Source organism: Microcaecilia unicolor, chromosome 11 (assembly GCF_901765095.1).
Source record: "Microcaecilia unicolor chromosome 11, aMicUni1.1, whole genome shotgun sequence".
Taxonomy (NCBI): Eukaryota; Metazoa; Chordata; class Amphibia; order Gymnophiona; family Siphonopidae; genus Microcaecilia; species Microcaecilia unicolor.
The window spans coordinates 109,029,121-109,045,648 of record NC_044041.1 but is presented as its reverse complement, the minus strand read 5'-3'; the positions used below and the strand labels follow the sequence as shown (position 1 = coordinate 109,045,648).

At 41.5% G+C, this 16,528-nt stretch overlaps 1 protein-coding gene across 1 annotated transcript; it reads right to left on the bottom strand.

Annotated features, from left to right (window-relative positions):
* Window positions 1-599: 599 nt before the first annotated feature.
* PRR22 (proline rich 22) lies at window positions 600-14,616 on the bottom strand. The gene is made up of 3 exons (XM_030219759.1): window positions 14,553-14,616; window positions 9,885-9,947; window positions 600-1,852 (listed from the first exon to the last, which is right to left on the bottom strand). The coding sequence occupies exons 1-3, from the start codon at window positions 14,614-14,616 to the stop codon at window positions 621-623; spliced, it is 1,359 nt and encodes a 452-aa protein (XP_030075619.1). The 3' UTR covers window positions 600-620.
* Between the last annotated feature and the right edge of the window lie 1,912 nt (window positions 14,617-16,528).

Below are 16,528 nucleotides of genomic sequence, written 5' to 3'. Positions count from 1 at the left end.
GGATCGCTAAGATAGTGGATGGTATAGAATCACTAAGAAAGAGGAGTACAGTGTGGATGGTATGGATGGGCAGACTGGGTAGGTCTTTGCCATCATTTTCTCTGTTTCTAGAGTTAAAGTGTAAAGTTGTGAGCAGGTTAAACAAAATAGCTCAGTTCTAAATATATTATGTGTTTTTGGTGATCTGTTATTTCTCCTAATTGAGCTTGTTTCTTATTTATACATCCATCATTCCTTCTCTTTCCCTTTCTTTCACATTCTTTTTTCAGTTGGTCTCAGCACTCATTAGACAAAAATTATCATTACCCACCTTATTCTGAGTCACCTTGAGATTTTGGTCTAGATCTCATTTCCTAATCCTTCCCAAAGCATTAGAATATTTTTTTTTATTTTACTCAAGCGGAATACACTGGACTAGATTTCAGAAAACCAGTCTTTCCAAAAATCATTATATGGCACAAAACTGTTGGAATCACTAAGGAAAGTATCCATGCAAAGAATTAGATTTTAAAAAATTGTAGTAAAGTTTTATTATTTGATCATTTAGCAAAATTGTGTTCTTTTGAATAACAATTAACTGAAACTCATTTTTACCCATCTTATTTCTGTGGTTGCTATTATCAGATTTCCAGTTGTTCCCGGATGCAGGTCTGACTGTTCCCAGGTGCTGACCTTTTCTTCAGGATGTTTAGTGGAAGCTGACCAGTCTTGACTGAAATGGTACCTGGTATCTGCTTCCCTGGTAGCAGCTGGCTTGCAAATTCGTTCCCTAAGGTGCTTGTTGAGGGTTGGACAGTCATTCTCTCCTCCCAGTTAAGGTCCTCATTGGATTCTAAGAAATCATAGAAATAATCCACACCAGAAACTGTCTCTGAAATGTCAGGGCTAGAGTAGTCAGGAGAAAGAAGCTCACCTGGCAGATTAAGTGAATTTATATCACATAATGGACCTTTACATGGTGATGAGTTGCCCATCACTGATCTGCTCATTTCTAGTCCTTGGTCATCTTTGCCTCCTTTGAACTGAAGGACACTGTTGGAATGATTTCTGAAATTTCCCATATCTCTACCACCTGGAATGCAGTCAAACATCTTCATAGCATCTTCCAGTAGAACTTCTTCGGGCAAACCAAGAGAAGTTTGTACATCAAGAGTCTGGCATACTTCTAGTTGAATATTATTGTCCTTCAACAGGTCATTCTGCTCTGTGTTATCTTGTGGGCCACTGGTTGGGTTGCTCAGTGGACCACTGCATACTGTAGGGGCCTGAGTGTTAAGAACAATTTTAGATGTTGTGTCATTATTTATTTGTACTCTTCCTTTATCTTGGTAGCTCTCATCTTTCTGGAGCTCTTGGGATTGGTGGTTCAAATCAAGGTTAGCCTGATGAATGGAGTCTTGATGCAACCTCTCATTAAGATTATGGTATACATTGGTTGAGAGAACATGTCCATCATGTTTTAAGCCAGGTATTGTTATAACAAGCTGAGGTACCTTGATTTCCTTTGTCAGCATTACACCTTGTTTCTGTAAATTCAGAATCTTCATACCCTGAGCATCATGAAGTGAAGTTGGGGCAAAATGAATTTGCTCAGTCACAAGAGGAGGGCTCTCGTGACTAAAAGTGGACAGCACATGCTGGGAATTGCCTGGAGCTGTTTGAAAAGATGAGTAGGAGACAGGTTGTCCAGGAGTCTTCATGAATCTTTGGGCATCTGGAACATTAGCATTCTGTGGCATGCCTGGTCCACCCATGACTTTGAAGACCGGAGATTGAGGAAAATCATCTGGTGCCCATTCTATGCGGTATATTCTTGGATCAAAAAAACACCCACAGGGAGCCATTTGAAGGCCTTTGTCATGAGAAATAAAAGTATTTTAGTGCATAAATAACATGGATACTGCTAAAATTATTTTTAGATATTGAGGCAGCTGATAAGTCTGTGAGAATCTAAACACTATTTTCATTGCATGGATGTCTGGGACCCATGAAGATGCTCACCTTTAACCATCAAATCACAAGAGGAAGCCATTGGGTTTTTGTTGTTGTTTTTCTACTAACCAATGGGTACAATGCATCTTTAATCATAGCAGTGGCAGCTGGTGGACAGTGAAATAAATGGTGCAATAGGGTGGTATCACCGTCTTCTATCTCATTCTGTCTTCTACTGTGAGGACAGGACTTAAGGCATAGGTAAGCTAGGAACTTGCTTACGGCCCTCTCAAACAGGCTGATTCAGTATCTCCTAAAACACATTTCTGTCTTGGTAAGGCAGCTTACTGGCAGAAAGAATGGGGGGGGGGGAGGAGGAGGAGAGAGGACAGAAAGAGACCAGAGCCACTGCTGCTAGCAGAGGTCTGTCTGTTTTTCCCATCCTCTGCATTGTCCTCCAGTCATCAGGCTGCACTCAAAATCAAGTAAGGGGGCCCACCAAAGTGTTAATCCTGCTCTGTCTATTGCCCTCTGTCCTGCACCTCACCATCTTATTACTGTTTAGTTAATAGTAGCTCACGGGCCGTAGGGGCATGGGCTCGGCTCCTCACAGCTGGCAGTTGCATTGCCTGCGTCATTTGCTCCTTCCTAAACTGCAGCTTAGCTCTACCTTCACAGTCAATGCTTGAGCACCTGAGCTAGAAGCAGCTGAGGGGCTGGACTTATGCCTTCCAGGGGACCCTCTCCTCCCCACCAGCTGTAGATATAGGGACTGAATTAGTTGCACTTGAGGGAATGGACACAGTGACAAAGGATCTTCTGTCTGATTCTCTATTCTTCCCCCTCTCCATCTGCCAGTAGTGTGCACAATAATTCAAGAAGTACTCATTACTGTTATCCCAAGAAAGGGAAGAAAGATAAATATCTTGTGTTGCTCTGCAGAGAGCTAGTCCTTCCATTATGAAAGGTGGATATTTTAGTAGCATGATCTATCTTAGCACCAGCTGCCTCTGATCACAAGCAGTTATTGTAATTGTTAATTCAGCTATTGCAGTTCATTTTAATTTACGTCATGGTCAGGTAAGGCTGTGGCTACAGTAGAATGAACAGAACAAGTATGGGGTTCACATAAGAAAGACCTATAGAGAGGATATTACACAGTGAAACTGAAAATCTGGGAAATATTTGAACCTGAACTCGTGTCCTGTACAGCATGTCTGTCCATCTCCTCAGTCAGTGGTCTTGAAACAGTTCCCCTGTCTCCCCTTCCAGTCGAGTTTTATAGAATATCCATAAAGAATATGCAGCAACTACTGGCTCCGATGCATGCATATCGATCACATGCAGATTCTTTAGAGAGAAGCTGAAAATCCAGTTGACTGGGGCACCAAAGGACTGGTTTGAGCACCACCATACTCAGTGACTACTAAAAGTCTTTCTTCAGATTTAGAACTGCTTCTGTGATATCCTTGGGTAAATATTAGCCACCTCATATGATTTTGAAACTAACAGAATTTTGGAAGAGGGTGTCAAACACACATGACTACTGTCATTTAGGAACAGGGCCAGCCCAGTAGCCCAGTGGCAGCATCTAGGCAGCATCAGTACCCCCGCAAAAAAAGCCCTGTTTTTATGTAAGTACATAAACATTGCTATACGAGGACAGACTGAAGATCCATCAAGCCCAATATCTTGTTTCCAACAGTGGCCATTCAAGTTCACAAGTACCAAGCAAGATCTCAAAAGAGTAAAAGCTGTTTATCATAAGAATAAGCAGTGGATTTTCCCCAAGTCCAACTTAATAATGGTTTATGGACTTTTCTTCCAGGAACTGGTCCAAACCCTGCTGCTAACTGCTATTACCACATGCTCTGGCAATGAATTCCAGAGCTTAATTATATACTGAGTGAAGAAATTTTTTTTCTCCAATTTGTTCTAAATGTACTACTTAGTTATATGTGTGTCCTGTAGTCCTTTTACTTGTACTTTTGAAAAGAAACAAGCAATTTACATATACCACTCTATTCATTATTTTAATATAGAAATATAGAAAATGACAGCAGAAAAAGGCCATATGGCCTATCTAGTCTGCCAATCCCCAACATCTAATCTCTCCTCCTAACCCTTCGATATCCTGCATGCTTGTCCCACTCTTTCTTGAATTCAGATACAGTGTTCTCCACAACCTCCATTGGGAGGCCATTCCATAAGGACTTTCTAAGTCTATCCCCTTTTAACTTCATCCTTTGCCCTATCATTTCAGAGTTTCCTTTCAGTAGAAAGACTTACCTCCTGTGCATTTGTGCTATGGATATATTTAAATGTCTCTATCATATCTCTTCTCTCCCATCTTTCTTCCAAAGAATACATATTGAGATCTTTAAGTCTGTCTCCGTATGCTTTCTGATGAAGACCACTGGCCATTTTAGTAGCCACCATCTAAACAAACTCCATACTGTTTATATCTTTTTGAAGGTGTGATTTACAGAATTATATACAGTACTCTAAATGGGGACTCACCAGAGACTTATAAAAGGCACTATCACCTCCTTTTTCCTAGTAGCCATTCCTCTCCCTAAGCTTTCACTGTTACCTTAAGATAATCAAATATGATCACCCCCAAGTCCTGCTATTGTTTCATGTCCAGTACTTCACCCCCATATTGTACCACTCCCTCAGGTTTTTGCAGCCCACATATAAGACCCTGCATTTTTAGCATTAAATTTTAGCTGCCAACTTCTGGCCTACTCTTCAAGCTTCAGTAGATCTCTCCTCATGCTATCCACACTAGGGTGTCTACCCTATTACAGGGTTTGGATTCATCTGCAAAGAGAAAAACCTTACCAGACAGCTCTTTAGCAATATCACTCACAAAGATGATATAAAGAGCTGAATCAAGGACCAAACCCTGAGGAACACCACCGGTAACATTCTTTTCCTCAGAGTGAGCTCCATTTACCACTGTCCTTTGTCTCCCACTTAACTAGTTTCTAATGTTATTTAGAGGAGTGTGGTAGCCGTGTTAGTCCACTCTTAAGGTTATCAATAGAAATCAAACAAAATAAAACATGGAAAAGAAAATAAGATGATACCTTTTTTTATTGGACATAACTTAATACATTTCTTGATTAGCTTTCGAAGGTTGCCCTTCTTCGTCAGATCAGAAATAAGCAAATGTGCTAGCTGACAGTGTATATAAGTGAAAACATTCAAGCATTACTATGACAGTCTGACAGGGTGGGAGGATGGGGGTGGGTCGGAGGTATGCATGGGGACATCAAAGCATCTCATTGATATTCTAACAGGATGGGTGTGGATAGGTGAGGGGTGGGGTGATCAACAGAGACATACAGCTTTATGGTTTATAATGGGTTAGGAACCCCAGATCCTTGTTAAGTCCTTTCTGTTGGGTGTTAAAATATTCAATCATTCTGACTTCAAAGGTCTTACGTTCTTGTATGGTTTTAAAGTTACCTTTCAGTATTCTCACTGTGAAATCACTGGTACAGTGTCCTGGTTCTGTGAAGTGCTGTCCCATCCTTCGTTACATTTTTTACACTGAATGTGGTATATATCATTCAGTGTAAAAAATGTAACGAAGGATGCTATATTGGAGAAACAGGCCAGATGCTTAAGACAAGATTCAATTTACATAGACATCACATGAACAATACAGCCAGTAGGGCCCCCACCCCGGTGGGACAGCACTTCACAGAACCAGGACACTGTACCAGTGATTTCACAGTGAGAATACTGAAAGGTAACTTTAAAACCATACAAGAACGTAAGACCTTTGAAGTCAGAATGATTGAATATTTAACACCCAACAGAAAGGATTTAACAAGGATCTGGGGTTCATAACCCATTATAAACCATAAAGCTGTATGTCTCTGTTGATCACCCCACCCCTCACCTATCCACACCCATCCTGTTAGAATATCAATGAGATGCTTTGATGTCCCCATGCATACCTCCGACCCACCCCCATCCTCCCATCCTGTCAGACTGTCATAGTAATGCTTGAATGTTTTCACTTATATACACTGTCAGCTAGCACATTTGCTTATTTCCGATCTGACGAAGAAGGGCAACCTTCGAAAGCTAATCAAGAAATGTATTAAGTTATGTCCAATAAAAAAGGTATCATCTTATTTTCTTTTCCATGTTTTATTTTGTTTGATTTCTATTGATAATGTTATTTATAAATTGCCTGTGCAGAACCGTGGCAAAGGCATTGCTAAAATCTAAGTACACCACATCTAGTGCTCCCCCCTAAATCTGACTGTTTGGTCACTCAGTCAAAGAAATTAATCAGATTTGTCTGATAAGGCCTACCCCTTGTAAAACCATGCTGCCTTGGGTACTGCAATCCATTTGATTCCAGAAACCTCATTATCCTCTGTTTTAGAAGTGTTTCCATTAATTTACTTACCACAGAGGTCAGACTAACTATCCTGTAGATCCTAACCTCTTCCTTACTTATGGAGAGGAATCACTTCTGCCCTTCTCCAGTCATCTGGGACTACGCCAGACTCTAAAGAAGCATTTAAAAAAGGACATACATTGGAGCCACCAGCTCTTCTTTGAGTTCCTTCAGTACCTTCGGATGTATCCCATCCGGCCCCATTGTTTTGTCTACTTTTAGTTTATCTAGCTCCTCAAGAACACAGTCTTCTGAAATCGGTCAAGGTCTACCATGCATCCACTCCTATTAGCATTTGCTTCTGCAGTCCTATTTCTGGCCCTTTATCTGTGAACACAGAACAGAAATATTCACATTAAGCAATTCCATTTTATCCTTATCAGCTTCTAAGAATTGCTGTCCTTCACCCTTCAGCCTCATTTTTGCACTTACTCCTATCAGTTACATATCTAAAAATGTGACGTTACCCCGCTTTACCTTACTGGCTGTGTTTTTTTTGTTTTTTTTGCATTTTTGACTACTTTACCAGCTTCTCTTTGTCACAGTCTCAGGCTCAAAACAAACAGTCATGGACTCTGGAACAAGGTGAGCCCTTGGCCTACTGTTGTCTAGCGGCAGCAGGAGGCAAACCCCCCAACCAGGACTGGACTAACAAGCAAGGATGGAGCTGGATTCTGGAACTGGATGCTGGAACAGACTTGGCTAGGCAGGAACCGGATGCAGGAATGGACTTGGCTTGACTGGAACAGGATTCAGGATTCTCAAACAAGCTTGGCAGGAACAGGATTCAGGATACTCATGCAGGATTCAGGATTTTCAAACAAGCTTGGCAGGAACAGGATTCAGGATACTGGAACAGTCTAGGCTGGAATGGAAGCTGAAAGCAAACAGGGCAGACACAAACAGGAAGGGAACTGGAGCTGAAAAGAAACAGAGCAGACACAAGCAGGATACAAAGCTGACCCACACAGACAAACAACAGAACTATGGCTGAAGGCTGAACCTAGCACACAAACAGACTGAGAAGAACAGAAGCAGAAGTGCAAACAGGCACCCGAAACAAGGAATCAAGACAGAAGTGCCCACGGGCACACAGGCTATGAACAAAGCAACAAGAAATCAAGACAGAAGTGCCCACAGGCACACAGACTATGAACAAGGCAACAAGAAATCAAGACAGAAGTGCCCACAGGCACACAGACAATAAACAAAGCAACAAGAAATCAAGACAGAAGTGCCCACAGGCACACAGACTATGAACAAGGCAGAAGTGCTTCACTGCACACGGACTAACCTGGAGACCTTTGGCATTGCAAAGGCCCCGAATGAAAGTCCACCATCAAACATATAAACGGCGAGTGACCGTACTCACCGCAAATGCGCAGTAGAGACCTTCTCTGCCCCGCCCCCACGTCAATACGTGATGACAGGGGGAGGGGGGCGGGACAGAGAGGGAAACTGCGAGGGAGGGAGGGAACCGCTGACGTCGCTACCGCTCCCCCCCAAGGTAGCCGCTACCGCCCCCCCCCCCCCCCCCCGGAGTCGCCACCCGCCCCCCCTTCACCCGGCCCGGGCCCTCTCTTCGTTATTCAACTTACAGCAGTGCCGAAACAGCAGCAAGCAGCTCAGCTTCAGCTCCCGTCGGCCTTCCTTCCCTGCCTGTGCCCCGCCCTCGCCGACGTGACGTCACACGAGGGTGAGGCACAGGCAGTGAAGGAAGGCCAACGGGAGCTGCTGCTTGCTGCTGTTTTGCCGCTGCTGTAAGTTGAATAACGAAGAGAGGGCCCGGGCCGGGTGAAGGGGGGGAGGGAGGGGGAAGGAAAACCCCAATACCAGCCCGTTTTTACGGGCTCAACTGCTAGTTTCCTTATAAACAGGACAGAGGCAGGAAATACACTGAACACCAAAGTGAGGCTTGAAACATGCAGGAAGTGGAAACCCTACAGGATAGAGGCAGGAAACACACTGAACACCAAAGTGAGGCTTGAAACACACAGGAAAGAAACAACAATGCAGACAGTAGCCAGCTCAAAAGCTGACCATCAGAAATAAGGTGAGTCAAAGAGGGAACACGGCCACAGTTGTGACACTCTTAGCTTTTCCAGGTATTGTTATCTGTCTTCCTCTTTCTGTAATTTCTTGTAATTTATGAGGACTAACCTCTTTCCCCTTATCTTTTCAGCTACTACTTTGGAGAATCAAGTGGTCTTTTCCTCTCACTTTTATTTACTTTCCTAACAAAAAGGTTTGCGCCTTTAAAATAGCTCCTGCCAGTTTTGCCCACTGATCTTCTACTTCCTCCATCTAGCTAACAACTCCTTGAGGTATTCTCCCATCTTGACAAAGTTAGTTCTTTTGAAGTCTAGGACCTTCACTTATGAAAAAACTCTCTCTATGTATGTCTTAATATTGAACCACATCACCTAGTGATCACCAGATGATCATCTACTGTAGACCTCTATCATATCACCCCTCATCCATCTCTTATCTAAGCTGAAGAAAGCAACCCCTTTAGCCATTCCTCATAGGGGAGTCATTCCATTCCCTTTATTACTGTGGTTGTTCCAGTGATGATCCTAGGTCGGCTGCCACCCGGGGCAGATCACCGATGCGCCTTCCCCCCTCCCCCGGTGCAGAACCCCCCCCCCCCCCCCCCCCCGGCGCATCAACCCCCTCCCCTGGGTGCATTCTTGGCTGCTGGGAGCAGCCGCTCAGCTCTCGGCTCTGCTGGCTCCCTGCTCCCTCTGCCCCGGAACAGGAAGTAACCTGTTCCGGGGCAGAGGGAGCAGGGAACCAGCAGAGCCGACAGGTGCGTGGCTGCTCTCTGCACCCCTCAGCGGCGTGCACCCAGGGCGGACCACCCCCACCGCCCCACCCTTGGTACGCCGCTGGGTTGTTCTTCTCTGTATGCTTTCTAATTCAGCTATAAACTTTTTTTTTAGATGCGGTGACCAGAATTGCACGCAAACATTGAATATTAGTACCTCCTGAAGAACTAAATAAAAATAAGTTCTAGTTATCTGTCAAATATTTTGTGTTTTTCAAATTACTTGCATTTTGAAATCATGGAAAATATATTTTTCTTTAGACAAATGTTATAGGGAAACATCATGATAATACACTGACCAAAGCCAGAGGAATGCTGGGTGTTCAGAGAGATATAATAGGAGAAGAGCAGCTATGTTTTCTGTCAGTTGGTTTTGAAGTTAAGGCTTCAGTTGTACCAGTACCAATGACCCATAAGTGAGAAGACAGGTAAAGCACTTATACCCATAGGTCATATATAAACAAGAGATGATCTTCAATTAGGAAAATAGTAGAGCATTTACATGTCTCAGATGCACAAAGAGAGATGATAATCTCAGTCTTAGTTAATGGTAAAGTGCTCACATCCCTGGGATGCAACCAGATAGGGGACAATCTCAGGTTAGTATAATGATAGAGTGAACAATTCCTTGGACATGCCTATAAAAAAGCAGTCTCATGTTCAGGTAATGGGAAAGCATGGGTGTCCCTAGAACCTACATACCTGCAGGATGGTTCTTGAAATCTATTTTCTCTTGGCTGGGATGGAGATATTCACTTGACTGGCCTGGAAAAGATTATAAAATACCACCTTTTAAAATAAAGGATTTGACATATTTTAGGTGGTAGATGATTAATTTAATTAATTGTTCACGTTGCTCTGTTGCTTAGTCTTTCACACCCTCTCTTGCAGTCTTTTTTTCTCTCAAACAAAAAACTGGATGAGACCTAAGATATTAGATCTTTTTTTTATAATAAAAAGTATTTAGCAAAAGACAGATGAAGCTTCAGCAACTCCAGTGCCATGTGCTGTGAGTGAGTGTACTGTACATCTCGAGGTGGGGGGAAAGGGAAGAAATTTTGGCTGGTAAATTGAATTCTGTCAGCAACACTTGGGGATGATATATAGTTATAACCAAGATTATATTATGTTTGGCTGCCTATATGATTGACAACCAGTGTTCAAGCATGGGTAGCTGGGCCCCACACAGAGTGGTGGACATGACTCTGGCTATCTTGTTGGGAAGAGTGGATGGACCCTGCAGATCTTTATCTGCCATCATCTGTGTTCTGTGTGTTACTTTTACTTGCATGAAGGGTAAGCAGTTTTCAAATAGCTCATTTACCTGGGTAAATGACTTTTGACACACACAATATGTCTTGTTGGGGGCAGATTAGGGGTCTGAAAGTTAATTAGGGGAACAGAATAAAGCCAAAGATTTACCTAGGGTGCCCAGTGCTCTTGGACTGGCCCTCTCAAACCCCAACCTAACTAGTGTGGTCATTGCAGAGATAGTCCTGAGACAGAGGCTAGGCACCATGGAGGTCTTCTATAACACATCAAACAAACATCCTGAATCTTGTGCAATAATCACGACTTCCTGTTCATCTTTCTCTCACTCAGGGGCTGTGAGTGCATCTTCTGCTTCTGCCAGCCTGGGGAATTGAAGACCAACAGACCCCTATAAATGTTTTCTCTGTCATGAACACACTAATAGGAATTGCATCAGGGATCTTTCACAAGACAGTGCACAGCAGTGTCACTGAACCACTGGGCTAGCCAAGAATTTTGTGGGATCTTAATGGAAAATTTGGCATACCAATTAAAACACTTCATCTTCAGTCTTTGACTTTTTAAACTTTAGTTTATGTTGGGGAATTAGAGATATAATTAATTGATCAATAGAAAAACTGTACCAGCTGCCGTTGCTCCCTTTCATAGCCTATAACCAATAGAAGAGCTCTCAAATGCTGATGCAGAAATGTACATGTGCTCTGAAGGTGTAAATGTGTGCATGCACTCTACATGTATACACATGTATATTATAATAAACACCCCTACTTCCACTCCACCTAAACTATACTCTTGGGAACAAGTAAGACAAGGAAAGGAGGTGAAAATGACCACTGGTGTATCTCCTCTATCACTCCTTTTTATTCTGTTATTCAGATCCATCAATTCTGTGCAATGGAATCACTATGCAAAACTGTAGTTAGTATAGTTATAAAGTTAGATGATATTATCTGAATTCTGTTCACAAACATTTTCATTTGGTCCAAACCTTCACATCTGATTTATTAAACTAGAGTGGGGGAGTAGCCTAGTGGTTAATGCATTGGGTTTTGATCCTGGCAAAGTGGGTTCAATTCCCACTACAGCTCCTTGTGAATGGGCAAATCACTTAACTCTCTATTGCCCCAGGTACAAAATAAGTACCTGTATATAATATGTAAACCACTTTGATTTATGTGTATTTTTACAACAGAAATATGGTATATCAAGACCCTTTCTCCCTATAAGCTAGCACTTTTCCAAAAGAGTGCACAGTATTTTGAAAAGACATACTGCCACAATATTTCTGCTGTAGTGGGGAGTGGAGGAGTGGCCTAGTGGTTAGGGTGGTGGACTTTGGTCCTGAGGAACTGAGTTCAATTCCCACTTCAGGCACAGACAGCTCCTTGTGACTCTTGACAAGTCACTTAACCCTCCATTGAGCCTGCCATAAGTGGGAAAGCACAGGGTACAAATATAACAATACAAAGCTAAAATTTTTGGCCTGCACATCCCTAAAATTATGCACATAGTTTTGAAAGTGCAAAAATGTGTATGTAAATGCAAATCCTTCCTCATCCCCAGTCCCATGAACACTTCTTTTCATTGTGGGTAAACTTGTACTATTACAAGCTAAAAACACACATAAATTTACCTACACATGGAACAGGCAATTTTGCAAAAGTCTAGTTCCATGAGTAAAGCATTGTTTTAGCTATTACTTCCACATTACCCAGTCCAATCCAATCTAGTTCATGTATTACATGCCTTTTCATAAGGAATGATCAAAGTGAGATTGACACAGTAATACAATACTACCACATTGTATGGTGTACAGTACATCAAGAAATCCTAAATCAGTTTACAAATTCAATGTTCTTTCAAATCAGAGTATGAAGTTCCCTGTTGTTTCCTGTTTTTTCTACTCCTCACTATGAGTACACATAAAAACTATACACATACTCAGAGGAAACCTGTATCACTGGAAAAATTAAAAAAATAAAACATAAACTCATAGGTGTCAGCTTTTGGATGCTGTGGGTGCTTGAACACCTACAATATTGAACAATTGCCTTCATATTGTCTAAGGTAATTTATGATGGGTTTAGCACCCACAATCATTATAAAAAGTTGGCTCCTATATTTAGACCAAGTACCTTTCATTACCGTTTACAATCACATAATATCACCACCCTAAATAATATCATCCAACCCTAAAAGCTAAAAGGGAGAGAAAGGGCAAAGGGGTTGGGGGGGAGGAGACAAGAGATTGCTCACTGAATCCTAACTTGAGGTTATGAACTTGCTGACCCATAAACTAAATTGAAATGTTTTAAAATGAGATTTAAATTTCTGATAGAAAATATCTGATATAAGAGCTAGGGAGGTCATTCCACAGTTGTGCAAGCAAATTTTGTGAAGCTCATATTTAGGTGCAGAAGAACAACTGCCAATGTATGTTTTCACTTTTGGTTTTGTTCAGGCTTGCACACATGTCTGTAACCTGACTGCCTTAGAATCTTGCAGGGATTCATTCAGGTTGCATAGAGAGATAAAACCAGCAGATAAATCTGAAAAATTAGTATGAAATTCTCTCCGCAAACTTTTGTACACAGCTCCAGACCTGGTAAAAACATTTTCATGGTAACCACATGTCAACATTTAATGCAATGTGCAAACATGTATTCTGCGTGGGTTAACACCTGCAGTCAACCCCTCTCTGCATTGCTGACCATGCACAACTTTTGATAACCATATGATTAGGCCTGCAGTAGCTTTCTGCATCCTCAGTGCAAGAAATGCCCTACCAAGCAATAGGTGGGAAAGGCCACAGCGCCTCCAGGTTTGAATGAATCTTTATTTTTTCATTATATCTGACCAGCATGTTATCTGGGATATTCAGTTTATGGCTTACTTGTGCTAGTCCTTAAAGACTGTTTTAAATGTTTGCAAGAAGGGAGGGATTGGGAAACTAATATTTTTATTCTACAGACTGAACCAAGATGATTCATGGTTCTTTATGGGAATCTTTAACATCTGATCAAATCCTAAGGTGTTACTTTTATATTGTTTTCAATTCCAAAATTTCCAGTGACTAAGCTCTGCTAATTGACCCTAATTGATAGTAATCCAGTCTCCACCTAATAAGTTGTTGTGTCCTCTCTTGTAGAAATTGCCAACCCACACTATCTTCCAGATATAAAAATTTCCTTGCAGCCCTATAACCACATCTAAGGAAAAGGACCTGTGGGTTCTTGAAAGGACATCTTTTTTTTTTTTGTCCTTCCAATGGTTTCATAGCCTCCTGAGATTCCACACTAAAACCAACAAATAAAGCTTTAGAAGTGTACTGATTGGAAGCAAGGTAGTTGCTGGATAAAGCAATGCAAAGTCAACACACAAAGCTTTAGAAATGTATTCACTGGAAGCAGGACAGCCACTGGCCAAAGGTTGCTTTCAGTGTCCCAATTCCTTTTGAACTCATGTGCCTGTTGACTCACTCCAAAGAGTTGCCCTGCTTATCTATTAGGAATGTGCACAACCAAAAATATTTCAGTTAATTCTCAGAATTTTCAATTTTGAGGCGCTTTTTAGTTTGTTTCACACATTCAATTTAATAAAAATTCTTTAATATGTGTTAGAACTTTTCAATGTATGCAAATCGATGACATATGTTAATTCATAGGTTAATGCATGTTAAGTTGATTTTGCAAACATTAAAATTTTTGTGCTGAAAAATCAAATTCAGGCTAACTAAGGTACCCCTTTATTACCAACCCCTTCTAACAGCCCGAACTGGAAAGATCATCCTGGCACAATCCAACCAAGATGTATTTTCTTACTTGCTAACCTTTTATCGTGTAAATTAGGCCCAAAATTGTTTTCTGGCCTCTAAAAGAATATCTTGCTGTTGTAAGCTAGCCAGCAAGACCCCTAGTACATTTTGCACCCACCAGGGGAAGGGTGCAAAACATGCTAAAGGTGGGAAGGCTAGTCACAATTGTTGGGAGTTAGCCAGTGAGAAGGTCTCACCTTCAGTTTAATTGCTGACATTTACTGCTATGGATTTAACTGAACTAAAATGACAGTTATATTATGTCGCATAAACCTTCCCCTTACCTATCAGAACAGGAGTTTCAGGAAGACCGAATGATTGGAGTGAGGGGCTTATGTTGTGCTGCATTTTTAATCCTAGGGGAAGGCATGCATGCTGGTCCAAGAGTATGTGCGACAGCTCTTCTTGAAGTTCTGTTTTCTGTGGTTACCCAGGAGAGAATTCTAGAGAACAATTAAAGTTCTTGGAGTTCCTGGAGGTTCATGATCTAAGTTAAGACAGTTTAGCCCTCAATTACCCACTCTCTCTTTCGCCCCACTCATCTCCGGACACCAGTCTGACCTCTTGTGCTTCCCCATCCTATGAAAAGGACCTCAATAAGAGGGAAGCTGCAATCAAAAAGTATATACAAGCTTTAAGCTCCATAACTGTGTTACAGTTGAACTTGAATACACCTGACATAGCCATTGTTCCACTTTCATCCTGAGAACCTAGATCAGGCATGGAACTGAATCACTGGATATTTCTAATATATTACAATATAATCCAACATATTAATATGAGCCAGTGCCTGAATCACTGAGGGGCCTAGCTTCTTGTCTTTTATTGATGAACCTTTTACTACCATCTTCAGTACACTGCAGGAGGTCTATGACATTGAACTCCCTCCCTCCACATCTGTCCCACCCAAGCTCTAGTCTAGGACCCCAAGACATCTAGCAGCTACCTTCCTTGGGCCTTTTCAACTTCACAGTGCCTCTCTATGACTACATACTTGACTAAGGAGGATGATCTACGACTGTAGTTTATCTAGATCAAGGGTTCTCAACCCAGTCCTTGGGACACACCTAATCATAGTAAACATACTAACAAGTAACTGATGGCAGATAAAAACCTGTATGGTCCATCCAGTCTGCTCAACATGGTGGCCAGAATTGAATCTGCTGCTCCATGCAGATTACTCTCCTCTATCCCTTGTTTAAAGGTGAATGTTATTTAAGTTTTGCTTTGATTTCATCCTCTTCTTATATCTTCTGTGTTTATTTTATGCATTTTGGAATTTCATTGGTTTTTGACCCCACCACTCCCTTTGGAGGGAATTCCAAGCATTCACCACCCTCTCCATGAAAATGTATTTACTAACGTTAGTCCTATGCCTGCCACCCTGCAACCTCAGTTCATGTCTTCTCCATCAGAGCTGTTTGTATACTAATACCTCTCAAATATTTAATCATCTGTATCATATCTCCCCTGTCCCTCCTTTCCAATGAATATGCATTAGATAGATTTGTATAAAATAGAAGTAGAAATCCTGAAAACATGACCAGCTAGGTGTTTTCTGAGGACTGGGTTGAGAACCCCTGATCTAGATCCTTCTATGTTATGTCCCAAGCAGGGTCTAATAAATTTTTTAGCTAGCTAGCTGTATCTGCTTCCAAATCATGGGCGTAGTTTGACTGTTTCATTGGGGGGGGGGGGCAAAGGAGGGGGTGGGGCATATTAGCATATTCATTTGCATATATATATATATATATATATATATATATATATATATATATATATATATATATACTAATATGGAGGAAGGGAGAAAGCTGGTTTTTTTGAGAATAAGCATAATGAATATGTATGAGATATCTCATACATATTCATTATGGTTATTCCCAAAAAGGCCAGCTCTTTCTCCCTTCCTTCCTTCTTTCCTCACAGGCAACACACACACACACACACACAATATAATATAGCACAAACACTAGAATTCCACTACATGTTATGATACTCCACTTTTTATGTGCTGTACAATGTTATCTCTATCACCATGGTGGTTTGGGGTAAGGGGATGAGAAAAGATGGAACTCAAATCTAGATGACTGTCTAGTTTCTGGAAACCAGGTTAGCATTTTGCTGCCAAGGACACAAAATTGATTCTTTCTTGGTCATTACAGAAGCAATATTATTAAGACTGTTCCCTCTTTGGAGGTAGTGTGCACAATTTATAAAGAGGGTGTACTTCTTTGGAAAGATTACACAGTCTTTATTG